This window comes from Phoca vitulina, unplaced genomic scaffold, assembly GCF_004348235.1.
Source record: "Phoca vitulina isolate PV1807 unplaced genomic scaffold, GSC_HSeal_1.0 scaffold48, whole genome shotgun sequence".
NCBI classification, from domain to species: domain Eukaryota; kingdom Metazoa; phylum Chordata; class Mammalia; order Carnivora; family Phocidae; genus Phoca; species Phoca vitulina.
Genome location: NW_022589751.1, coordinates 388,277 through 416,117, shown reverse-complemented (window position 1 = coordinate 416,117; position 27,841 = coordinate 388,277). Strand labels below are relative to the sequence as shown.

General features: G+C 39.6%; 1 protein-coding gene across 6 annotated transcripts in view; it reads right to left on the bottom strand.

The window, feature by feature from the left end:
• Positions 1-27,841, bottom strand: part of WDFY4 (WDFY family member 4) — a 285,720-nt gene that overhangs the window by 103,415 nt on the left and 154,464 nt on the right. For all 6 annotated transcript variants that reach the window (XM_032432234.1, XM_032432233.1, XM_032432238.1 and 3 more), the window contains 2 exons: positions 8,467-8,544; positions 905-1,111 (listed from right to left, as the gene is read on the bottom strand). In XM_032432234.1, coding sequence (XP_032288125.1) covers positions 905-1,111; positions 8,467-8,544 — 285 coding nt within the window. The remainder of the gene's footprint in view (positions 1-904; positions 1,112-8,466; positions 8,545-27,841) is intronic.

Here is a 27,841-nt window from a genome sequence, read left to right as displayed (position 1 = left end):
AGTGTCTACTGAATAAATGAAATATAATTTTTTTCATTAAGTTTTATAAAGGATTTAAAGTGGATAAAAGATCCTGAGGTTACAGACTAGAGAATAAATCTGAATGTAGAAGGAAATGTCTTGCATTCCAGTGTTTGGAAGGCTGCCTTTTAGAATATCTTGAACAGAATTGTTCAACGAGGACATGAAAAAACTATTAACAGATTTTTCCATATCCACTCCTAATCCAACTGGTTCCCCATTCTTTAAAAGGCAACACTGTCAGTTTGACGACACAGAGTTCAAACTTCATCACAGCAAACTCCCAGGGACTACCTAGATTCCGTTGGTTGGGAATCCAATATGGCCTCAATGCTGTTAGGATTACATGGGTCACAGGCTCAAGCTTGCAGAAATTGCTGAGTTCAAGATATTTCCATTGTAAAACTTGTTACAAGATTGATTGTACAATAATGCCCATAGCAGCGCTGGTTATGACTGCTCCATGGTAAATAATTTGTACAAACAGACAATGGCCATCACTTGGCTCTTTGCAAACACTGATGTCCAGATTATCCCACTGGACTTTTCTGGATGTCGGTGTGGTACTGGGTTAGTGGTGTCAATATGAACCACTCCACTAGTCATTCACTCACTCATTTACTTATTCAATCAGGCTGTAGTTAGAGCATTCTTTCTATGTACCAGGGAGAAAGAGTGTTTCTTTTCTTCTGTTAAATGGCATCAAAAATTAATTACAGCACTCCTACATTTAACTGTGCACATGATCTCTCCTGCCTGCCCATGCCAAAGCATTCCCAAAGCACTCCTGATGAAAGGAACATGAGAAGGAAAAGCAAAGGAGACACTTCCCTACACATTTCCTGCCTGGAAGCATCATTGTTTTGCTGCATCAAACTCTTACCTTGAGCCTTTCTGGACTCAGGGTCTCCAGCGGAGACAAGCGTCTGATGCGTTTCCTCATGCGAGCTGGTCCTTCTCTCCAGTCCAGTTCCCACCTGGAGCAAAGTGTGGCTTCTGCTGTTCGGCCCCACAAGCCCAGCTCCCCAAAAAGCTGCTCCTGAATCCTGGCCCAGGCGTTGGCTGCCTTGATTATGTCACATCTCTGTCTCTGGGAAGCAGAAGTACAGGGTCACTCTTATACACATTTTCTCATGGCCTTGGCCCCAAACCTCTGGGGGGTGAACAGACCAAGCCCTCTTAATTGTTCGAGAAAAATAACCCCCTCTAGGTGGCCCTGAGCACCCTGAGGGTGTGTAATGTACCCTGGAGCGAGGAACAGGCCAGGAGAAGAGATCAGTTTTTTAGCTTTGAGACCATTTAATCCAGGTTGGAGGAGGAGAAAACCATATGCCTTTTGGCCTTCAGAGCAATGTGACTGCTGGGTGCTGTGCAGAGCACAACTGGTCCCAAAGGTCCTGAGACTATTCATCAGAGTAGACTGGACAGCTATTTTATAAACAGAACACAGAATCTCACCACAGTCCCTACTCTTCAAAATGGACAGGGAATTTTACCACAGACCCTATCCTTCAAAAATGATGCTGAGGATACTCCTGTCAGTGTCTGGACTGGAGGTGTGGGGGATTAGCACATCTGCCAACAATTGGTAGATTTGAACAAGTCATCCCTGTCTCTGGACCTCAGCTTTTCCAACTGACAAATGAGAGGTTTGGTCTAGATATTGTCTAAGGGTCTTTTAAATCCTAATATCATAGGACTCTAGAATGTTGAAGAATTCTAGAATGTTCATAGAAGCTAAAACCTTTGATATTACTGAAAATAATCCCTTACCTATGAAATCTCCATAGTCTGCATATGTGACACTACATTGTCACACCTTCTGCTACAGTATAACTCAAACCTTCTATAAAATACACCCCTAAACTGCTTTTGTATGCCACACTGAAGTTTTGGACCTCACCCGACAAGAGAACTTTGACACCTGTCAGTTTCAACAGTGGAATCAGCTTTGTCTGCAGGGTGAACTTTTCTAATTATTCAAATACTTAATGGTATTTGCCCTATATTTTGATTTTAAGTTTTCAGAAAACTGAAAGGTGAAAGCATTAATGACAAGAAGCACGGATCTCATAAACTTAACATAAAGAGAAAAAAAATCATTATCATATATTAGGGCTGAGCCCCTCACCTGCTGTATCTCATTTCCTCTACCCAGTGGCACCATGAGTGACACTTGAAACTTCTAAGAATTTCTACTATCCTCATAAAGAAATCAAGTCTAGGAGAGGAGAAATGATTTCTCCAAAGATCACCATGTGATAGAGCTGAGATTCAAACCCAGTCCATCTGAATCCAAAACCTCTGTTTAAGCCTGCCTGCTAGTTCCTTTCCTGAGGGCCTGACGTCATTCTATTAACTCAAGATTTCTGATGCTACTACTTCAAAGACTGGCATGGCAGACTTAGAGCTAGGCCCTATAAATCTGGGCCATTTGGGACAGGTAAATCATTCTTGGAACTAGAAAATTCCCATGAAAAATATAACAGACAGGGTATCTGGATGGCTCAGTCAGTTAAGTGTCTGCCTTCAGCTCAGGTCATGATCTCAGGGTCCTGGGATCGAGTCCTGCGTCAGGCTCCCTGCTCAGTGGAGAGTCTGCTTCTCCCTCTCCCTCTGCTCCTCCCACTGATTGTGCTCTCTTTCTTTCTCTCTCTCAAATAAATAAATAAAATCTTAAAATATATATATAACAGACAACACAGTGCTTAGTCCATGGTCTTTGGCGTCAGATGAATCTGGGTTGTCATGATGTTTCTGCTATTCCCTAGTAGTCTAGGAAGCTGAAGCCTCCTCATCAAATGCAGTTAATAATATTACAATAATAATAAAACCATGGGTTTATGTAGGGCTTAAATGAGACAATATTTTCAAGAGTTTTATATGGTGACTTGCCTCATAAACAGTATTATTACTGTGAATAAAGCAAATCCTATTTCAAAGCAAGATTACTTTGTTTCTCCACAGTTCTTAAATTCATATCCAAAATAGTTACAGCATTTTACATAATACTCTGATTGGTTAATAAGGAACTCCAGAAAAATAATGTCTGTCCAAAGCCTTTTATAGGGATTAGGTTATATGAAATGAATACTCATTTGGGGAAAATACTTCAGCTCCCTGGAGATTGCTGCTGGGTTTGGAATAACCTATAGAGTTTCATAGAGGATGAACAATGCCAAACAATGTTCACCCTGGCCTTAAAATTAGTTTTTTAAGAGTATCCTCTTCACCCCAAAAGATCTACCTATACAGCCTGGGGGTTCACGGCTGCCTGAGTCTTCATCACAGGGCAAATAAGTTGTCTGGAATACCTGTGGCCAGAGAGATATGTGTCAGTGCTGAGACCCCTCAGAGATGAGTGATTGTCAGGGTCTCATACATAGTCCATGACAGAAATCTACAAGTAGTCCCAGGACAGAGGACATGAGATGTCCAAACAGCAAAAGCCCTGAGTTCCCACACCTGAAAGGTGCTCTATGATGCCCATGGTTCTGCACCAGGTAAGGTCCTCTTTCAGTTTAAAGCTTAAGCCAAATGCCACACCAGAGACTCCGAGGCAGGGTTTCTGGTATGTTAGAGGTAGCTATGATTTGGGGCTGAATGGAAACTTTTGGGTAGCATCGATGAGCTTTTCCTCTGGGCAACCAGCCCTTCCCTTCTTTTGGTCCCCCATGCTTTGGAGGGGCTGAGCCCAGCCCTGGCTTCAGTTTTGAAGGGCATCTAAGTCTGGCTAATCCAAGGGGTGGAGGGTGATTATAGGATGGGCTAGTGTGCATCATTCCCCGGGACTCGGAATGGTGCTCTCTGCAGCCCATCTGGAGCAGACAGTGCAGAGAGGTGGAGGTATGGGTACACGGTCTGACCACCTGCCCCGAGCCAGGGTGCCTTTATGTGCATCGGCATGCCGCCTAAGGCAGAGACAGCCCACAAGCATGTAGTGCAGCAAGAAGACACGGCCTTTGTACCAGTTAGAGAGTGGTTCCCAGGCTTTACATGAACCCTGCCCACTTCTAGGATGCACAGACTGAGGAGCAGAGTGTGAGTTCACCTCAGCTCACATGCTCCTCATCCATGTTCATTGGCGCCTTGATGTTGTAGGAATCTCAGACATAGGTGTGCGTGTGTGTTGATGTGAATGTGGGGGGTGTGTGGGAGTGTGTGAAATAGAGGAAGAGCGAGAGAGAGGAAACTGACTGCTTAGAACAGAGCTTGAGTACCTGGATCCAGCTCTTCTTGAAGACTGCTTCCCCTAGATTTTTTAGTACGACATAATAGTTCATTTACTGCCTAAGCCAGTTTGAGCTGAGTTTCTGATATTTGCATTTGAAAGAGCAATGACATAGCTGCTATGAACATTGTTGTGCAGGTGCCCCTTCAGATCCCTACATTTGTATCTTTGGGGTAAATACCCAGGAGTGCAATTGCTGGGTCATAGGATAGCTCTATTTTTAACTTCTTGAGGAACCTCCACACTGTTTTCCAGAGTGACTGCACCAGCTTGCATTCCCATCAACAGTGTAGGAGGGTTCCCCTTTCTCTGCATCCTCACCAACATTTGTTGTTTCCTGACTTGTTAATTTTAGCCATTCTGACTGGTGTGAGGTGGCATCTCATTGGTTTTGATTTGTATTTCCCTGATGCCAAGGGATGCTGAGCATTTTTTCAATAGCCAAACTTTGGAAAGAGCCAAGATGTACATCGACAGATGAATGGATAAAGAAGATGTGATATATATATGTGTGTGTGTATGTGTGTATACACACATATACACACACACATATACATACAATGGAATCACGCACACACAAACACACATATACATACAATGGAATATTACTCGGCCATCAAAAAGGATGAAGTCTTACCATTTACATCCATGTGGATGGAACTGGATGGTATTATGCTGGATGAAACAAATCAATCAGAGAAAGATAATTATCATATAGTTTCACTCATGTGGACTATAAGAAACAGTGCAGAGGATCATAGGGGAAGGGAGGAAAAATTGAATGGGAAGAAATCAGAGAGGGAGATGAACCATGAGAGACTCTTACCTATAGGAAACAAACTGAGGGTTGCTGGAGGGGAGGTGGGTGATGGGATGGGGTAACTGGGTGATGGGCATTAAGGAGGGCACGTGATGTAATGACACTGGGTGTTATAAGCAACTGATGAATTACTGAACTCTACATCTGAAACTAATGAACTATATGTTGGCTAACTGAATTTAAATTTAAAAAAAAAGAAAGAGCTGTGACAAACACTTGATGGATATACAGAAACTGAGCAAGAAATGGCAACAGCCTGTTGGCCCCTAGAGAACTCAAGAGTGCGACAGATACTCTCACATACTAAAAGAAAGGTTACTTCTGGGATGGAAGACTTCTTGCAAAGAGCTTTAACCAGGAAAGCCTGGAATGTCTTAAAAACATCACAGAAAGAATGAGGCATTTCTGCACATTACGGTAAGGACTCCCCATAAGAACAGGACAGTCTGGGTATACAACAGAGCAGAACCAGAGCAGCTGGACCATAAGGAAGAGAACAAATATAATGTGGAAAAGGCAAAGGGGAATCTGGGCAGGGCCAGAGGAGAGGAAAGAGTTTTTGCCAGTACTTCTGGAGTGACAAGAAACTGGGGAGACTGAATATTAGAACTGCCTGATTTACTGGTAATATAATGATGGGATATAATGATGCTTGGATTTACTTCCAGGGCATTGGGTAATGTGACCTTGTCATGCTGTGGGCTCCTGCCATCTGCAGAGACCTCTCAGTTGTGGGTAAAATGACAAGTTAGAGAAGTCTTACACCACCTATTACTGAAAGCCCTGTGGGGCCAGAATCCCTGAGTCTCACTAGCACCACCCTCCTGGGGAGACCTCATTGAGTACACTTGGGAGAAACTGTCCTTGAAGAACATGGCAGGTTTCACAAGTCTGATCTCTTTACAGAATCTGGACATGGCTTTTTTGGAAGTGGAGTGGGGCTTGCACTGGGAAAATGTATTGCCCTTTATAAAAGCAGGGTGGATTCTCCAGACCCCATTATCTCTGGCAGAGGTGATTACCTCTGCATTCCTTTAAATGTTGAAACAATCTGTCTTAAATATTTAAACACTTGGAAAGTATCCTTATGGATTAGCCTCAAAATGCTGATTTTCTCAAAAATACCTCAAACAGTAAAACTCTACACAGCTTTATCAAGTACTCTCTGAACCCCATTCAGTCCCGCTGCTGAAAATGAGCCAGGCGAATGTTCTAGAAGGCTGTATACTTTCCTTCTGGGCTCAGAGCCTTTGCTGAGGTCCTGTTCTTTCCCGCATGAACTTTCAATCTCAAAAACTTCAGCAGAAACTTACAAAGTACCACACAGCACATCTCTCCTAGCCATAAGCAAATCACCTAGGCTCTTCCAACCATAAGAAGAAAGATGCTCACACTCTTGACTGGATGCTGATTTGGACATTTAAACAAACAACATCCTCTGTCTTGAAATGGAACAAGTGTGGCAAGGATGTCCATAAACAAAGAATGCAATCTTAAACAATTCATCTTATTTTTCCCCCAATAACAATTGAATTTATTAGCCATGTTGCTTGTCCTGAAAGAAGTCAGTGAATACAAATGGTGGGACACTGGATATGCAAGGGTCTGTCTGAGGGGCACAGATAACATGCAAATAAGCCAGCAGGGCACCCATCCCACTGTGCAGTGCAGTCAGCAATGTTGGGGTGGGGGAGATGCCCCTGATGAGGCCCTTCTCCAAAATGAGAGTCTATTTAAGACCAGCCTGTGCTGCCAGAGAAACCAGAATGCCTCGTGATCACTTTGACAGTAGCATGTCCTGTAGTCCCCCAGACTCCTCTTCCATCCCTGTCAAGTCTGATAAACTGACCCCCCTCCTTACAGAATAGCCAGAGAGGCTGTGTTGCTAACCTGCATGTTTCTGGGGCCCAGGCTGCACATCTCATGAATCCCTAGTCCCAGAGCCATGTGGGGGCTCCTAAATGAGCTTATATAGAGAGAATTAGACCAGGTAACTTGGCTTAAGTTGATCAGAACCTATTTTGTTTCCCTGACATTTGGGCACCACTGTTTCACCCTTCCTTGGCCCCTCACTCCAGGCACAGCCCATGGTTCCTTACACCCTACTGCTCTTCTTTTTAGAGTAGAACATCCTAGTATTGACTTCATCACCTTGCTTGTGGTTATTTCTCTACTGTTGGTTCCTCTACTGAGTTTTAAGAATCTTTCAGGCACAGCAGTGGCATTATAATCTCTGCTTTTCCTATACCTAGCATAGTCTTTGGAACAGAGAAATCATAAAGAAAATAATATACTTAGTAAGGTTTTAATACTATATGTTGTGCTCTATTATTAGCAACCATTTTTAAACAACATTTTATTAACAACAACATTGACTAAAGATGAATTTCTTGGCCATTCCATAACCACACATGTATTCCCTTCCAGCTACTTTTGGGCGCTCTACACTTGTTCTTTAATCTTCACAGTTAGGCAGTATGATCCCGTCTTGGAGATGGGGACCCTGAGGTTCAGACTGCACGCATGGGAAGAGGCAGACCTGAGACTCAACTAGAGAGCTCACTGGCATAACAGACAATGCTCTTTATTCTGACTGTCCAGAAATCACACCTAGAGAGGTGCTTTAACTATGTAAATCTGCCCTGATGAGTGGTGACCCCGTGCATTTTGGAGAAAATGCAAAAGCCCTAAGGTGGCAGCAAGCCCTGCGTTCTCTGGTCATGCCTCATCTTCACCCTTGTTTGTCCCCAGCTCAGGTCACCCAGTCACTTCTTCTTCCAGTTAACTGGCCACATCCAGCTCTTTCCTGATCAGGACCTTCCCACATGTCCTCCCTTAGCCAAAAATACATCTTCAAAATACTTCAGCCCATCTTCCTCCTCCTTCAGGTCTCAACTTAATGGTCACTTTCTTGGAGGGGGCCTCTGATCTGCCCAAGTTAAATTCTCCCCACATCATAATCTCTCATTGTACCTATATTTGTCATGTCTCTTGCTTATCATAAGTAATAATGATCTATTTATTTGTGCAGTTATTTAATATATATCCCTCCATAGAGGTACAGTGAAGCTACCAGAGAGTGAGGCCCATGTCTGTTCTCTGTACAACTGTGCCCCTAGCCCACAGCATAGGGTCTGAGGCATCCTGGGCTCTTGACATCTATTTACTAGTGGATGAATTAGTAGATGAGAGGATAAACATGCTACCTGTCTCCTCAGCTGCTCACAGCATGGGTCCAAATCCACTGCACAGGTCACGCAAGAACAACTGAATCACTGCTGACCAATTACTGACTTAGCCAACTAGAATTTAAACCAAAGGCCTTTCTGATTCTTTATTTCAGATTCAAGATAGATTCCAGTCTTCTGTGCAGAGAAAAGAGTTTGTTTATTACCTGTACATGATCTTTGTATAAAGATGCATATAGTTCCTGTCCTCTTCTTCTGTAGTTCTCGATACATGACACAAAATCCTGGAAAAGAGAGGAAACAAGTCACAGCTTGTTTGTGATTTTATTTTTTTTAATTTTTTAAATTTTTATTTTTTAAAGATTTTATTTATTTATTTGACAGAGAGAGACACAGCGAGAGAGGGAACACAAGCAGGGGGAGTGGCAGAGGGAGAAGCGGGCTTCCTGCTGAGCAGGGAGCCCGATGCGGGGCTCAATCCCAGGACGCTGGGATCATGACCTGAGCTGAAGGCAGATGCTTAACCAACTGAGCCACCCAGGCGCCCCTACAGTTGTGATTTTAGATGAGAACTTCTCTACTCTGACCAATTATCAGGGGAAATAACAGTTACAAGTTTTGTTAGTCAAATCAATCACAACCTCATAAATAAAGACTTCACCTATGCTGATACCACACACACACATACACACACACACACACACACACACGTCTATGGGTTACTTCCATTTCCAGCTATGATGACCTAGCTTATAACAGGTCAATCTTCCTCCCAAGAATAACTAGAAAAGTCATATTCAAATAATCTGCTTTAAGATAGCAGAGAGCTACCAAGAGAGCCAAGACTTAAGGAGTCAAGATCTTGGAGATAAAGAAAACTCACTGAGATGTGCCCAATGACCGATATCTATGATTTTTTTGCCCCTGAGATATTTGCAAGTTTGCAAATAACACAAAAGGTTGAGAAGTCAAGCAGAAAGTGATGGCTAAAAAGCAGAGAAGATTAACAGAGCTTTTGATCCTTTCAGGTGGCTAAGAAGACAAGAATTGGAATTCAGGCTCACCAAGACATGTAGACCATAAAGGACCAAGAGTCCAGAAATAGGAGAGTAAAGACAAGTAAGCCCAGCTTTCTGCACTGATGTTCTTTAAGCAGCTGCTGACTCCTAAGCAGTGTGATTTGTAGAAACCAACAGAAGATGGGTTTTAAAGTGGGATTTCTGAAAAGCTGCACCATAGGAATAAAGGCAAATTGGAAATAGATCAGATCTTAGAAAGCTGAAACCCAACTTCCAATGAGCTTAACTTCTGAGTACATTATGGTGATCTGCCCCCACTCCAAATACATGCCAGAATACATCTGCCCCACTCCAAATACATGCCTTCTCCTTTCTGGAGAAGGATCAAATGGAGAATTTTCATACAAAACGTTCAGTGGTCAAGCAGAAATTACCAAAAGGGCCCATAAAAAGGGCCAACAGAAAAACAGATAACAAAAAATACCCACATGTATCCAGGTATTAGAGTTATCACACATGGACCTTAAAATAATGCAGATAATATGGTCCAAAAAAATGCAATATGAGACTTTTGCATGAGATATGGAATCTATGAAAAATAACCAGATAAAAATTCTAAATCTGTGAAATGAACTAATTGAAATTAGAAACTCCATAGGGAAGTTTAATAGCAGAGTGGATACACCTGAACAGAGGGTAAGTGAACTTGAAGAAATATTCTTGCTAAATATGATGAGATAAAAATATGGAAAATATTAAAAAATATGGAAAATATTTAAGAGATAAATACAGTTAGATACATATATAATAGACAAAGCATCTAGCATATGTGGATTGGTGTCTCAAAAGGAGAGGAGATAAAATAATGGATCAGAAGCAATATCTGAAAAGTTCATGAGAATCTTCCCAAATAGATGAAAGGCATTGATCCACAAATTTGAGAAATTCTATAATCCTGAAATAAGAAATATATAAGAAAATCACACATAAACCCATCACAATGAAACTGCAAAAAAAAAGACAAAAAATATTCAAAAAGACAGAAAAAAACATTATATTATCTTTAAGAAGCGACAGTAAGAATTAGAGGCATTGAAAAATGAAACATTTTCAATTCCTGAAAAAAAAACAACAACAAAAAACCCTGACAAACTCAAAGTCTCTACCCAGTGAAAATACCTTTCAAAAATAAAGACAAACTAGGGGCGCCTGGGTGGCTCAGGCGTTGGGCGTCTGCCTTCGGCTCAGGTCATGATCCCAGGGTCCTGAAATCAAGCCCCACATCGGGCTCCCTGCTCTGCAGGAAGCCTGCTTTTCCTTTCCCACTCTCCCTGCTTGTATTCCCTCTCTTGCTGTGTCTCTCTCTGTCAAATAAATAAATAAAATCTTTAAAAATAAATAAATAAATAAATAAATAAAGACAAACTAAAACATTTTCAGGTGACACTGAATGTGTCACCAGTAGAACTGTGTAAGTGAAACACTGAAGGAGCTTTTTAGGTAGAATAAAAATAATTCCATATTGAAGTCTGAATCTTTGGAATGAATGAAAGACTATGGAAATGGTAAGTATATTAGTATATCTAAATGAATATTGGCTGTTGGAAAATACTATAGGAATAATAATGGGATTTGAAAATGGGAATTGAAAAATGAAGAATTAAAATATATGAAAAAGTAACAGAAGATGGGCAGAGTAAATGAAATAGTGCTCTAAGTTTCTTCAATTAAGAATGAAGGGGGGGGAATCGGAGTGGGAGACGAACCATGAGAGACTATGGACTCTGAGAAACAAACTGAGGGTTCTAGAGGGGAGGGGGGTGGGGGGATGGGTTAGCCTGGTGATGGGTATTAAAGAGGGCACGTTCTGCATGGAGCACGGGGTGTTATACGCAAACAATGAATCATGGAACACTACATCAAAAACTAATGATGTAATGTATGGTGATTAACATAACATAATAATAAAAAAAATAAAAAATAAAAATAATCTCTAAAGGCTGATACAAAAAAAAAAGAATTTGGAAAAAGGGTCTAATTTACATTAGACTCCAATAGAGCGAACGTGCATGCTGCTATAATTTCTAGGGTAACCACTAAAAACAAAATAAAAGATGTGACTTTCAGCTAATAGAAGGGAAGGACAATAACTTAAAGTAGTTGATAATATGTTGAAAGAGGAAAAAAAAGGAATAACTAACAGATATAAAAACAAAAAATTTTAGGGCGCCTGGGTGGCTCAGTCATTAAGCGGCTGCCTTCGGCTCAGGTCATGATCCCAGGGTCCTAGGATCGAGTCCCACATCGGGCTCCCTGCTCAGAGGGAAGCCTCCTTCTCCCTCTCCCATTCCCCCTGCTTGTGTTCCTGCTCTCGCTGTCTCTGTCTCTGTCAAATAAATAAATAAAATCTTTAGGAAAAAAAAAACAAAAAATTTTAAATAAGATGGACTTAAACTAAAATTGTCATTAATTACATTAAATGTAAATAGACTAAATGCTCCAAATAAAAGATAAACAGAGTCACATTGTATCAGAAAGTAAAACCTAAGTAAATGTTACTTACAAGAGACATTCCTTGAAAATAAGGACACAAAGGGTTGAAAGTGAAAAGATGGTAAAAAAATAAACTGGAGAAACACTAACCAAAAGAAATCTGGTAAAGCTATATAAATGTCACTTGAAGTAGTCTTTAAAGCAAGACTTGTTACTAGGCACAAAGATGGATGTTTCATAACAATAAAGGATAAATACACTATGAAAGTATAAGTTCTAAATGTGAAACATCTAATAACATAGCTTCAAAATATGTACAGAAATAGAACAACAGAACTAAAAGGAGAAACGAACAAGTCTACAACCATACAGGAAGATGTTAACTCCTCTCTCAGTAACTAATAGAATAAGTTGACATGAAAAGTAGAGATATAGAATATTTAAAGAATATAATAAGCAAACCTGATTTAATCAATTGTTTTAAAAAATGCAGAAGATCAAATAATACAGAATACACAAATGGAATCACTACTGAAACCTGCCACAGGATGGATCATAAAGCAAATGTAAAACAATTTCAAATGACTGAAATTACATAGAATATACTTTTAAAAATTTTTATTTATTTATTTATTTATTTATTTATTTATTTATTAGTCACCATATAGTAGTACATCATTAGTTTTTGATGTAGTGTTCCATGATTGTTTGTGTATAACACCCAATGCTCCTGAACATAGTGGGGTTAAGCCACAAGCAAATATATTTTTAAATCCCCCAAAATTTAAAAATTAAGCAATAATATTTTAAGTAACCCAAGGGTCAAAGAAGAAATCAAAATGGAAGTTAGAAAATATTTTAGCCTAAATTAAAATGAAAATATGACATAATGAAGCATGTATGATAGAGCTAAAACTCTTTTGTGGGAATATATGTGATCATCTATGGTATTATTAGAAAAAAATAAGCATGTAAATTAACCATATATATCAAAAAATTTGAAAAAAAATTTAAACCCAAGGAAAATACATTTAAAATCTCCCCAGAAAGTCTGATTAAAAAAAAAAGGAAACAGGCAAAAATTACCAGGAGCAGGAAGGAGAAAAGGAGACATCATTCTAGATTCTACAAACATTTGAAGAATCATTATGAATAATTTTATGCTAATATATTTGAAATTTGGATGAACTAGACACACTTCCAGGAAAATACAACTTACCAAAATTGATACAAAAAGAAATAGAAAGTCTGAATTTTGCAATATCTATAATAGAAATCAAATCTATAAATAAAACTCTTCCCACAAAGAAAATTTCAGGCCTGAGCATAAATAGTAGTTAGAGGATGGGAGAGAAATTTTGAGAAAAAATTTCAATTGAAATCAGCAATATACAAAAGCATAATGTATCCCCACAAAATTAATACCAATCCTTCTTAAATTAAAAAAGAAAAAAGAAAAATAGAAGAGGGAACACTTCCAAACTCATTTTATGAGCCTGGCATCATCTTGATACCAAAGCCAGGCAGACATCAGAAAAAAAGAACACCACAGGCCAATATTCCTGATGAACATAGATGTAAAAATCCTCAACAAAATACTAGCAGACAGAATTCAATAGTATATTACAAGAATAATACACCATGACCAAGAGGGATTTTTCCCTAGGATGCAAGGATGATTCAACATCTGGGAATCAACCAATGAAATACACCATATTAACAGAATGAAAAACACACACACACACAAACACACATAATCACCTCAAAAGACACAGAGAAAGCATCTGACAAAGTTCAACATTTACTCATGATAAAAACTCTCAACAAAAGAAGTATAGGAGGAATTTACCTCAACATAATAAAGGCCATATATGAAAAACCCACAACTAACATCATAATCAATGAGGAAAACTGAAAGCTTTCCCTCTAAGATCCAGCAGAAAGCAAGGATGTCTACTCTCACCACTTCTATTCAACATAGTACTGGAAGTCCTAACCAGAGTAATTAATTAAGAAAAAGAAATAAAAGGCATCCAAATCAGAAAGGAAGACATAAAATTATCTCTGTCTGCAGATGATATAATCATATATGTAGAAAACCATACAGACTCAACCAAAAAAACAAAACAAAAACAAAACAACATGTTAGAACTAATAAATGTGGTATACACACACACACACACACACACACACACACACACAGGAATATTATGCAGCCATCAAAAAATGAAATCTTGCCATTTGCAATGACGTGGATAGAACTAGAGGGTATTATGCTAAGTGAAATAAGTCAATTAGAGGAAGATAAGTATCATATGATCTCACTGATATGAGGATTTTGAGAAACAAGACAGAGGATCATAGAGGAAGAGAGGGAAAAATTAAACAAGACGAAACCAGAGAGGGAGACAAACCATAAGAGACTCTTAATCTCAGTAAACAAACTGAGGGTTGCTGGAGGGGAGGGAGGTGGGAGGGATGGGGTGGCTGGGTGATGGACACTGGGTGATGGACACTGATGTACTATGGTGAGCTCTGTGAATTGTATAAGACTGATGAATCACACACCTGTACCCCTGAAACAAATAATACATTATATGTTAAAAAAAAAGAACTAATAAATGAATTCAGTAAAGTTGTAGCATATACAACATACAAAATTCAGTTATGTTCTATACACAAACAACAAACTATCTGAAAAGGAAATTAAAAAAATAATCCCAATCACAATAACAACAAAAAGAGTAAAATAAAATAAATGTAACCAAAGAGTTAAAAGACTTGTACACTAGAAATTATAAAACACTAATGAAGGAAATTAAAGAAGACACAGATAAATGAAAACATATCCCTTATTCATGGATTAAAAGAATTAATACTGTTAAAATGTCCATATTACCTAAAGTGATTTATGACTCAATTAATCTCTATCAAAATCCTAATGGCATTCTTTACAGAAATAGAAAAAGCCATCCTCAAGTTCATATGGAATCACAAAGACCCTGAATAGTCAAAGCAATATTGAATATGAAGAACAAAACCAGAGGCACCACATTTTCTGACTTCAAAATATATTAAAAAACTACATTAATAAAACAGTATAGTATTGACATAAACAGACACATAAACCAATAGAACAGAATAGAGACCCAGAAATAAATCCATGCATCTATAGTCAATTGCTCTCCAATAAGAGTGCCAAAAATACACAATGGGGATGTGGTGTATCTTGTGTGTCAATAAATGGTGTTGTTAAAACTGGATATCTACATGCAGAAGAATGAAATTGGACCCCTATATCACACCGTATCCAAAAATCCATTATAATATGTGCAGAGACATGAATAGACATTTCACTAGAGAATATACAAATGGCAACTAGGCACATGAAAATACGTTCTACATCATTATCCATTAGGAAAATGAAAATTAAAGCCACAGTGAGAGAGGGGGGTGGGAGGATGGAGTAACAGGTTGATGGGCATTAAAGAGGGCACGTGATGTAATGAGCACTGGGTGTTATATACAATCTGATGAATCACTGAACTCTACCTCTGAAACTAATAATACATACTATATGTTAATTAATTGAATTTAAATAAAAAAAACAAACAAAAAACCACAGTGAGATATCAATATATACCTATCCAAACTGCTAAAATTAAAAGGTAATAACACCAAATGCTTGTGAGGATGCAGAGAAGTTAGAACCTTCATGTACTGTTGGTAAGAATGTACAATACAGCCACTCTGGAAAACAGGTCAGTAGTGTTTTTAAAAATCTTTGCAACTACCATATGACCCAGCAGTTGTGCCCCTGGGGATTTATCCCAATGAAATGAAAACTTATACTCACACGAAAACTGAAAACCCATACATAAATGTTTATAGCAGCTTTATTCATAATAGACAAAAACTGGAAACAACCCAGATGTCCTTCAACAGGCAAGTGGTTAAACATATTGTGATGCATCCATACCATGGAACACTTAACAATGAAAAGGATGAATTGTTGGTTGTTGATACATGCAACAACAACCTGGATGAGTCTGCAAAGAATTATGCTGAGTGTGGAAAGACAATCCCAAAATGTCAGAGACTGTATGGTCCCATTTAAATAATATTTTGAAATGATACAACTATAGAAATGGAAAACATGTTAATGGTTATAAAAGGTTATGAGAATAGGGGGAAAGGTAGTGGGAATGGCCATCACAGGGCAACTTGAAGGATTCCTGTGGTGTTTGAAATGTTCCTGGTTGTGGTATTTACTGCAGTTTTGCAAGATGATACCATTGGGGGAGCTGGGTAAATGGTATATGGTATCTCTTTTCTTTTCTTTTTCTTCCTTCCTTCCTTCCTTTCTTTCCTTCCTTCCTTCCTTTCTTCCTTTCTCTTTTTTTCTTTCATCTTGAGAGAGAGAGAGAGCATGCACAAGCCAGGGAGGGACAGAAGGAGAGGAAGAGAGAGAATCTTAAGCAGGCTCCAAGCTCAATGTGAATCCTGACACTGGGCTTGATCTCACAACCCTGAGATCATGACCTGAGCCCAAATCAAGCCAAAATCAAAATTGTGGTAATACAATTTGAGCCACCCAGGCACCCCTGGATTATCTCTTATAACTGCATATAAATCTACAATTCTCAGGATAAAAAGTTTAGTTTAAAAAAGTCATTGAGGGCTTTATCTTTACCATTCTAAAAAAAAATACTCATGTCCAGAATATATAAAAAGCTGCTATAAATCAATAAGGAAGAAACCCCAGAAATACTTAATAGAAATTTTTAAAAAGAAAAAATTGAACGGGCATTTAATTTTAAAAGATGTCCTAGGGACGCCTAGGTGGCTCAGTCGGTTAAGTGTCTGCCTCTGGCTCAGGTCCTGATCCCAGGGTCCTGGGACTGAGTCCTGCATTGGGCTCCCTGATCAGCGGGGAGCCTGCTTCTCCCTATGCCTGCTGCTCCCCCAGCTTGCACTCTCTCTCTTTCTCTCTGATAAATAAATAAAATAAATCTTAAAAAAATAAAATAAATAAAAGATGTCCTACTGGCCAATAGACATATGAGAATGTGGTCAAATCATTTGTCATCTGGGGAACATAAATTAAAACCACAATGAGAATACTCAAAATTCAAATAGGCTAATAATATCATATTTTGATTATGATATGGAGCAAATGAACTCTCTTACACTGTTATATTGGTACAACCATTTTAGAACATTGTTTGGTAGCATCTTAAAAAGTGAATATATGCATACTCAAGGAGTTAGAAATTTCATTCCTGGATATATACCCAACAGAGATTCATACATATGTATTCCTAAAGGCATTTAAAACAATGTTCATAACAGCAGTGTTTGAAATAGTCCCTATTCAGTACTAATCAGTACTATTCAGTATTTGAATAGTCTGGGAACAGTGCAAATGTCCATCAGTAATAGATTGGATACATCAATTATGATATATTTATATATTGAATATCCTACAGTAATGGTTCTTAAAGTGGTCCATAAATCCTAGAGGTTCCTGAAACCCTTTCAGGGACTCTGTGAAGTAAAAGCTACTTTCAAAACACTGGGACACCTTTGCCTTTTTTTTCACTGTGTTGACTTTTGCATTGATCACCCAAAAGCAAAGGTGAGTAAAACTAGTGTCATAATCTAAACCAAGGGGTTGGCAACAACTGTAGAATAATCATTGTGTGTATTCCTCACCACTAGAACTCATGGCAGGAAAAAATCCTTACATAAGAATGTCATTGATAAAACAGTAGAAATTATTAATTTTATTAAATCTAACTTTTTAATACACTCTAATAGTCTGTGTGATAAAATGGAAGTATGCATAAAGCACTTCTTCTGAATACCAAAAAACATGATGGTTGTTTCAAGAAAAAGCACTATGCAATTGTTAGAGTTATAAGCTAAACTAGCTGCTTTTGTCACAGAACCTCATTTTTATTTGAAAGAATAATTGAAAGACAAAATTGCAGTTATTAAGACTTGAATGTTTGGCAGATATTTTCTTGAAAATAAACAAAGTAAACCTGTCATCTCGAATAAAGCAATCTGACATTATTTGCTGCCAAAGATAAAATTTAGCTTTCAAATTTTAAATATTAGAATGTTGGAAAACATGTATCTGCCTCTTTGAGCTTAACAGTTTCCCAGTAGCTAAAAGTTTTTCTTATAAGATTGATGGTGACATGATTTTTATCATGTTGCACAAGGAAGCATGTCAACATTAGGGAGATCTACGTAACTCAGGGAGCCAATATTCCCAAAGCCTGCTAGGATGCATGTTACAAAATCATGTATGAGTTAAAGTACCCATTCAAAGTTCAAAATAGATCAATACATTTTAATGTAATAGAGGACAAAAATTTCACTGATAAATGTTTCAACTAACCCTTAAGAAACTACTACTTGTTGAGTTTTGGTATAGTATCAAAGAATGTCTATAATTTTCTGAAAAGGCTATTAAAATGCTCCTTTCTTTTCTAACTATGTATCTTCAGGGGGCTAGATTTTCTTCATATATTTCAACCAAAAAAAAAAAAAAATAGTACAACCGATTGAGTAAAGAAGCAGATACAAGAATCCAGCTGTCTTGTTACTAAGCCAAATAGTTATTAAAGAGACTTGCAAAAATATAAAACAATACTATTCTTTTAAAATTTTTTTGTTTTGAAAAATAAAGGTATTCATTAAAAGTGTTATTTATGTTTAAATATAATGGGTTTACTACTGTTATTTTTAAATGAATTAATAAAGGCACTACTTTTTAAATTTTGTTTTAATTTCTAATGTGATAACTATCAATAGATACAGTCGACATAATCAAAAGCTTTTTGGAGTCCTCAATCATTTTTAAGAAGGTAAACAGGTTTTGAGAATTATTGTGCTAACACTATGAAAATGAATGAATTACTACTTCATGCAATGACATAGATAAATTGCACAAACATAGTTTGGAATGAAATAAGCCAGAGAAAAGCATATATACTGTGTTATTTCATTTACAAAAAAGTAACAATGTGAAAAACTAATGTATGATATTAGATGCCAGAATAGTCCCTACTTTGCGGGAAGAGAGGACTAGTGATTAGGATGAGACACGGTTTGGCAGTGCTTCTGGGTTGCCATTACTGCTGCATTTTTTTATCTGGGTACTGGTCACATGTTCACTCTGTTAAAATTCTTAAATCTGTGTATTTGTGATTTGAACACTTTTTTCTATGTATATTGTATTTCGATAAGATAAAAAAAATGTTTATCAGCAAAGACTCAAAAATATGAAAACAATACAATTTTAAAACCCCAGTTACAGTTTTGGAGTAGTGGGAATAGGATGATTCCTCTGTTTTCTTTTATTTCCTTTTTTTTGCAAAATTTTCTTTAATATTGCTGTTTACACATGTTTATACACATTTATAAGTAAAGCAATCCTTATGAGCATCACAAGTGACATAAAATGCTGACAAATTTGACTAATTTTACATCTAAGGCAAAAGCCCAGACTTCTTTCTAATATGATGCCTTGGAGACATGCAGCAGGAGAAGAGAACTCTTGGGGAACACTTGGACACAAAGCAGCTCCCGTCAAATAGCACATGTGCCATCTTGCCAAAAAGGGATGGGCCTTGTGTGAATGGCCCCAGAGAATTAAGTGGGACCAGCGAGGGAGTTTCAGGCAGGCAGACTTCAGCAAGGCATATGAAAAGATATCCAGATTTCCATGTTGCTCAGTGTTGCTAAATGAGAGAATGGGAGGTAGAAAGAGTAGAAGTCCAGGGACTTTGGTTCTTGACCCTTACTAGCCACAGTACATGTGCAAACCCACTTAAAGGTTTTGCAATCTGATTTACCATCTATAACATGAGGTTCACAGTACCTCCTTTGACTATTCTGAAGAGATGTTATAAAGAGAGGATGAGACTGTAGGCTGAAAGTACTTTGTAAACTGAAAAGGGTCACCCAAAGAGACTATTTGTGTGTAGGTCATGGATAAGATCAGTTGCAAACAGTTGACCTAGATGGTCTCTTCAAACTTCACAATTAGATAAAATGCTGTATGAGTTAAGTTATAAATCATCTTTCCTCTTCAAATAAATATCCCATCTACAATAGCTATAGCCCAGGGTTGTTTACATCCTTGCTCAGATACTTCATTTCTAATTTCAAATTTGCTCTCTATTGTTAAGTTCAGAAAATATTCATTGTTCACCTACTATTTTCCAGGTACTGGAGTACAAAGATGAACCTCATATCTGGTTTTATGGAGTCTAATGGAAGAGATGGATGGTTATGAGCTGCCATGACCAATGTTGAGCCAGCGCTCTGCACAGGGCATGGTAACACAGGACCTAATAAGCACACAGAAGAGGGGACCTTGTCCCGAATCATGTTCAGAGAAGGCTCTGTGGTTGAGATGTTGCTTTAGCTGTATCTTAAAGGAGGGTTTTAAATAAAAGACAGTCTCTTCAACAAATGGTGTTGGGAAAATTGGACAGCCACATGCAGAAGAATGAAACTGGACCATTTCCTTACACCACACACAAAAATAGACTCCAAATGGTTGAAAGACCTCAATGTGAGACAGGAGTCCATCAAAATCCTAAAGGAGAACACAGGCAGCAACCTCTTCGACCTCAGCCGCAGCAACTTCTTCCTAGAAACATCGCCAAAGGCAAGGGAAGCAAGGGCAAAAATGAACTATTGGGACTTCATCAAGATAAAAAGCTTTTGCAAAGCAAAGGAAACAGTCAACAAAACCAAAAGACAACTGACAGAATGGGAGAAGATATTTGCAAATGACATATCAGATAAAGGGCTAGTATCCAAAATCTATAAAGAACTCATCAAACTCAACACCAAAAGAACAAATGATCCAATCAAGAAATGGGCAGAAGACATGAACAGACATTTTTCCAAAGAAGACATCCAAACGGCCAACAGACACATGAAAAAGTGTTCAATATCGCTCGGCATCAGGGAAATCCAAATCAAAACCTCAATGAGATACCACCTCACACCAGTCAGAATGGCTAAAATTAACAAGTCAGGAAATGACAGATGTTGGCGGGGATGCGGAGAAAGGGGAACCCTCCTACACTGTTGGTGGGAATGCAAGCTGGTGCAGCCACTCTGGAAAACAGTATGGAGGTTCCTCAAAAAGTTGAAAATAGAGCTACCATATGATCCAGCAATTGCACTACTGGGTATTTACCCCAAAGATACAAAAGTAGGGACCCGAAAGGGTACGTGCACCCCGATGTTTATAGCAGCAATGTCCACAATAGCCAAACTGTGGAAAGAGCCAAGATGTCCATCAACAGATGAATGGATAAAGAAGATGTGGTATATATATACAATGGAATATTATGCAGCCATCAAAAGGAATGAGATCTTGCCATTTGCAACGACGTGGATGGAACTGGAGGGTATTATGCTGAGCGAAATAAGTCAAACAGAGAAAGACATGTATCATATGACCTCACTGATATGAGGTGTTCTTCGATGGACTCTGAAAAACAAACTGAGGGTTCTAGAGGGGAGGGGGTTGGGAGGATGGGTTAGCCTGGTGATGGGTATTGAGGAGGGCACGTTCTGCATGGAGCACTGGGTGTTATGCACAAACAATGAATCATGGAACACTATATCTAAAACTAATGATGTAATGTATGGGGATTAACATAACAATAAAAAAATAAAATAAATAAAATAAAATAAAATAAAATAAAAAAATAAATAAATAGAAGTCTGATGTGGTCCATTAGCATTTCTGATAACTCACTCTTACAGCAATTTGAAAAATGAATTTAATGAAGGCAAGACTGGAAGTAGGGAGCCCTCTTAGGACACTACCATGACAGTGGGGCATCACATGGTGGAATGAGTGAAGTGGAAAAGTCAAATTCAAGAACTATATGAAACATAAAATCAGTAGGAATTGGTGACTGTATGAGATGGTAAGAATTTCTCCAATATTTCCAGTTTGCCTAATGAATTAAATTAGATAAACTAAACTAAGAAAAATTAAGAGCAATCACAAGAACAAGAGAAAGAGCAAGTGTAAATTTACAGATGTGAGGAGTTGCTGAATTTCAAGTGCTGGAGGTACAGCTGCACCTCCCTAGAATAAAGCTCAGGTGAGACGTCCAAGGTTGATATATTTGTGAGTCGTGAGCAACCAGATGTTAGGCAAACCCTGAGAGATGATAAGCTCCCTCACGGAGAGTAAGTACAGAGAGGAAACCAATGAGACAAGGTACAAGACCTAGAAAACACTTAGTGAAGTTCAGGCCAGGAGGAGAAAGGTTAGATAGGTTTAAGGAAAATCAGAAAGAGATGTCATGGAAGCCAAGGGCCATGTAACCACAGTGAATGCACCAGAGAAGTCCTGTAAGATGAGGCCTGAAAATGTCCATGGGATGTGTCTGCAGAAATTGGTCATTGGTAACTTCTGTGAGTTATTTCAGAGGAATGATGAGACAGCAACGAGTCAGCTAGAAATGTGGAGATTAGACAGTGGAGTATAAGGAGTATAAAGCAACTCATTCAAGAAACTTGACTCATGAAGAAGAGAAACAGAGGTGGAGCAGAGTCACACGATAAAAGGGAGAAGAACATGACTCAAATGTATTACCAGGCTGCAGGGAGCTTGGCAGTAGGTGGGAGAAGGTTGAAAAGCAGAGGAAAAGGTCCCTGATGGTGCAGGTTCTACAGATAAGCAAGAAAGGATAGGATTGGCAGCCCAACAGAGGTCCATCTGAACAGTTGGGAAGGAAGAGGCTCCTCATGCTCAGAGGTGAAAAGAAGGACCTAACACTTTACACCTGACAAAGAAGTTTCCACATGCATTATCACATTTAAGGTTTAGTCTTCTGACAAATCTGTATTGTGATTGTTCCCATTTTACAGAAGAGTAAAAGGGTAAGAGATGCCAACAAAACACTCCAAGGAAGCACAGCACTGGAAGACAACTTCCTGGATGCTGCCATCATGTGTGTCTCCCTGACTTGCATTTCCCCTCCTGTTGTGTCTCCACAGTGCTAGGCAAACGTTACTTTCTTGTTGGCCTGTGAGACATTTCATGCTCTGGAAAGTTGTCATGCTCAGGATGTGGAGACAGGAGGTGGGCGATTTGGGTCGGTTCAAGGGCAGAGGCCCATCTGCCTGGGCAGCCGTGGATGTGGTACGTCGATCAGGGACAAATTCAGAGCAGAGCTCTGCATCGCTTATTGGAACTAAATAGCCTTTGCTTAGCAACTGCCTGTGTGTTAAAGAGTTTGAGAACCTCTGAAGTAGAACAAAGGGCCTCAGAAGGCCGTTTGGAGATTTGAGAGGAATGTAGATCTGGTTTAGAGCCTATGCCCTGCTCTCCCTGTGCCTCCTTAGGGAAGGGTTTGGCTACAGGATCCAGACCAGATCTTGGAATGGGGCATGGGGCACATCCTATTGGAGGGTCACCTGTAAGTGAGCTGACCTCAGCTTGGTGGGGTCTGCCTTTGCCAGGGCACCCCTGGGGCTGGCCAGCTGCTGGTGATCCTCCTGGCCACAGTGCGTCACAGGAAGTACCCACTGTCCACTGATGACGGTCGTTACACTTGTCTGTTTGAAGCATCATTAGCCCTGTAATCACAGCTGTGTGGCCTCGCAAACACAAGGAAGGCCAACATCTGAAGGCAGCCCCTCAGACCCTGCTCAGGAACTTGGGACCAAGATTACAGTTAGAGGTCCTGGGCTCTCCAGCTGACCACCACACATGCTGGGTCTGGGACTAAACTCTTCACCTGGGCTGTATCTACTGAGGGCTGATATGCTGCACATCTCTTTTGAATCCTCGCCATTTTCATTGCTAGTAATTTCTTGCAAACTATAAGATATATACACGAATATTCACTGACAAGATTTTCCACCATCCTATTTATAGTAGCACAAAATGACACAACATAAATATCAACACATGGAAGAATGGCTTATCCTCAATGAGAGAGTATTAAGCAGTCACCATAAATCATGCTCTCCCAAAGGACGACCACTAGCCCACATCACACCTTTGTGTCCCCTTTGGGCAGACACTGTTCTAGGACTGGATAGATGACTTGAATAGTGGAACAAAGGCTGGATTTCAGCTTCCTTTTGCCACTCTGGCCAGATGTCTTTACTGCAGCCCTGGTGTCAAAAAAGATTTAATGATATGGAACCAAGTTTTTGATATATTCACATTTTCAAAAGGAGGTTAGAAAATCATATGCTAACAATAACAACAACAATTAAATCTATGAATTTGCACAGAAAGGAAAACCTAAAAGAAAATACAGTATGCTAGTCCAATAGTGCTGTTTGCCAAATATTTCCAGTTCTCTCCTCCTGTAGGTACACAGCATGGTTACCCTTCCTGCTACCTTTGAGCTATGTGATGCTGGGGAGAAGTGTGCAGAAGCTTGAAGGGCTCACGAGCAATTTGCTAAGTTCTTTGTTAATTGCCACAGCAACACTCAATGTTCTAGATGATGGCTGCTCCATGAGCCAGTGTCTCTGAGTGGGGACAAGGCATAGTAGACTCCTGGCCAACTCACACAGTACTTGCAGCACAAGTGAGAAACATGCCTTTTAGGGACTATGTTATTGCTATTTTAGGACAATGAGATTTGGGGGTGTTTGTTACTGCAACATAACATAATTTATCCTGAGTAATACATACTCCAAAAATGTTAGAATGATTACAGTGGGATGCATTAAAACACATAAAATTCATATGGCTTCATTTCTGTGATCAGTGAAAAAATTATCATGAGGGCTACAATGAAAGCAAGTATGAGATCAAATAAATACTCTCAGCAAAAAGCTGGAGCAGTTTGAGCACAAGATAAATAACAGGCTTAATGGATTATAGCCCAAATTATAAAATAAATATGGGTGAGTCCCTCTTGATACAAATAAAAGATTGAATAATAAATAATGGGACAGAAGAATTTCAAATAATATATGTAGATGTTTCCCTCGCCAGAAGGCCACCCTTAAGGGTGGGCTGGACTTAAGGACTTCCTTCCAAAGAATCCAGTATGGGAGGGGAACAATAGGAACTCTGCAGCGGAGCAATCTGGCAGACACCACCATGACCATGTGATGATGTTACATGGGTGTCACGCGCCTCTGACCGGACACAATGTGACGAGAAGCACACTTCTTCTCTGTGATCTTCCTTCCGAAGCTCCACAACCCCAAGCTAATTATGAGAAAATATTAAACAGACCAAAATTGAGGCACATTCTACAAAATATCTGACCAGTACTCCTCAAAACTGTCAAGGTCATGAAAAACAAGGAAAAGTCTGAGAAATTGTCACACATCAGAGGAGCCTAAGGAGACATGGTAACTCAATGTAATGTGGTGCCCCAGACTGGATCCTGGATTTGTGGGAAAACTAGTGAAAGCAAATAAGGTCTGGAGTTTAGTTACTAGCAAGGCACCAATGTCAGTTTCTTCACTCTGACAAAGGCACCATGGTAATATAAGATGTTAACAACAGGGGAAACTGGGTGAGGAGTATATAACAGTACTGAATATGAACATGAAAAGTATATGAAAGGTATTCCTAAGTAAAAAGTGTATTAGAAAATACAATGAAATTCTCACAACCTTTCCACCTAAACCCCATCATGAAACTGAGATGGAAGATATGAGTCACTGTTCTCCCAGTCGGACATAGTCCCACATTTCCCTTGGGTGTAAACAACTCATTTTACTAAGTGTAATTCTCATGTTTAAAGACAAATAATTTTTGGTAAAACTTGCTCCCCCTAATTGCATGAGCCAACCACTTCATCAGACACTTAACAAAGAAATAGTAATTAATCCCCAAAGTGGTGGAAAAGCTGCCTGGTGGATACATAGAAGGATGGTACCGAATTCACAAAGTCATAAATGGTATTGTTCTTGATAAATAATATAAGGGAATTTTAAGAGTATCATTGACAACTTGATTTTCATTTCATGAACTTATTTTTAAACTTAACCCTATATAACATGATTCCACTGTAATCAGTCTTCTTTACAATTTTTTGAAGTTTCTAAGTATTCACTACTAATTCCACAAAGAAAAAGCAATAACCATGCTGTTTGATTTTAATGTCAAATCTGGATTCCTTTAACACCTGACTGTCTCTGGCCAAAGGAAAAAGAGACAGGTTCAAGTCAAACTCAGGTGAACTCCCATTCACCAAGGCAGGAATGAAACCAGATGTGGAAGAGACTCCCCCCCCCCCCAAGCCCCTGGATCTCATGTTCTCATTGGTCACTCTCACTGTCATTCACTGGTCCCCTCTCCTCCATTGGTGGGGGCTGAGAGGATGAGAGATTTGATTAACAGTGCAATGTCACCGGGTGGCAGTGAGCAACAGAAGAAACTGGGTCTGTGTGCACACTTTGTAGTTAACATGAAACCATCATGAACACTCTGCTCTTTCCTGGAACGCCTCCTCAGGGCTCCCATGGCAGAGCGGAACCCTCTGAAAGCAGAACTTTGAATTACAGTGGCTCGTTTCCCACCAGCCCCTTCCCCCGATTAGAATAATCTCCTCAGGGACACTGTCCATCTCTGTCCCCAAGGGCCAGGAAAACAGAGGCAACAATCAAAGTTTGAGAGACTGAAATGCAACTCATAGACCCTTGTCACTCTGCCAGCCAAATTCTCTGCAGCTGGTAATTCCCTGCCAGGAGTGGGACACTCCATGGGATCAGGATTTAGGCGACCCTCAGGGTCAGTGGCAACACTTTCGGGTCTGGTCCTCATGCCCCTTGCACTTTAAACCCATCTGAAATTCAGTATTTTCCTGGTTGTGAAACATTCAGTAAAGTTTTTCTGTTATGCCTTCTCTGTATAAGGCTGACACATCTATCGTTAAATATAAGTCCTTGGTGGAGACCCGGTTTGGGTTCCCTGACAAAAGCAATTAAACGCTTTCCCTGTTTGTGGTAAGCCACGTATAATATCTACATGTGCACCCATCAAATGTTAGCAGACTGATAGGAAGAGGGGATGTATGCCCAGTGAACAAGGCACGGTCATGGTCAAGGGGTCTTTGCAGGATATCTACTCGGACGACTCAGGCCAGGAAATGCTCTTTCCTCCAAGTGCCCAGATAATTGCACTTTTCTCTGCTATGGAGCCATAGCCCCTGGATTCTTAATAAATGTCAAGCAATACTGGAGTAATAATCATATTTCCAGCAATAATGACAAACAACTGGTGCTCAGAGTGGCTGAGGAGGGACCAGATCACCACAGCTCAATTCATCTCTCGTTAAATTCACTCACATATTAATTTCTAAGATGAACGGTGGTTTCTAATTTGTCTTTTTTGAACTGTGATGCTTTTATTAAATTCAATCGTCATGAGTACAAGGAGCATGACTACTTAAAAACAAACAAACAAAACACTCCAGTGTAGCAAAGGACAAAAGCTCTGGAATTGTAGGTACCAGGCCTTCTCAAGGAAGCCACCCTCCCTCCTCTTCGCCTCCTTCTTGGGTGTCAGGGCCACTGCAAAGCTCAGACGGATGGGAAGTGTGAGAAAAGAGATGTCTGCTGGTGAAGCCCCCAGTCTGCACTGCTGGGTTATGGTGGCCCTGGTAAACTCATATGGCTTCTTTCTCTCCAGATGATGCCTAGCATGGAAGCAGCCTGCACACAGCAACTAACCTTTCAGAGAGAGAGAAAACAAATGGCAGCTGCAGTTTATAGGGAGGCTTCCTTCTTTAGGCTTTAAGAAGAGAGCCAAGGCCATTTTGGCCAGGACTACCCTGTCACTGCCCGCCTCCAGAGCAAAACCCCTGGCCTGAGCCCTCAGGGGGGCCCTGGTTGCAATGGGGGCCCACAGCAGGAGTTACCTGAGGGCAGCCCTGACCTTATCCCTGTCCTCCTTGACGCTGCGCACACCTATTCACCTCAGCTCTCTCGGGGGTCACACCAGGACTGGCCAGTAGGCACCCACGGTGGGGCTGTATGCGGCTCACAGGTAACATAATCAACACCAACCCTTCCTTGTCCCTCAGGCTGGGTC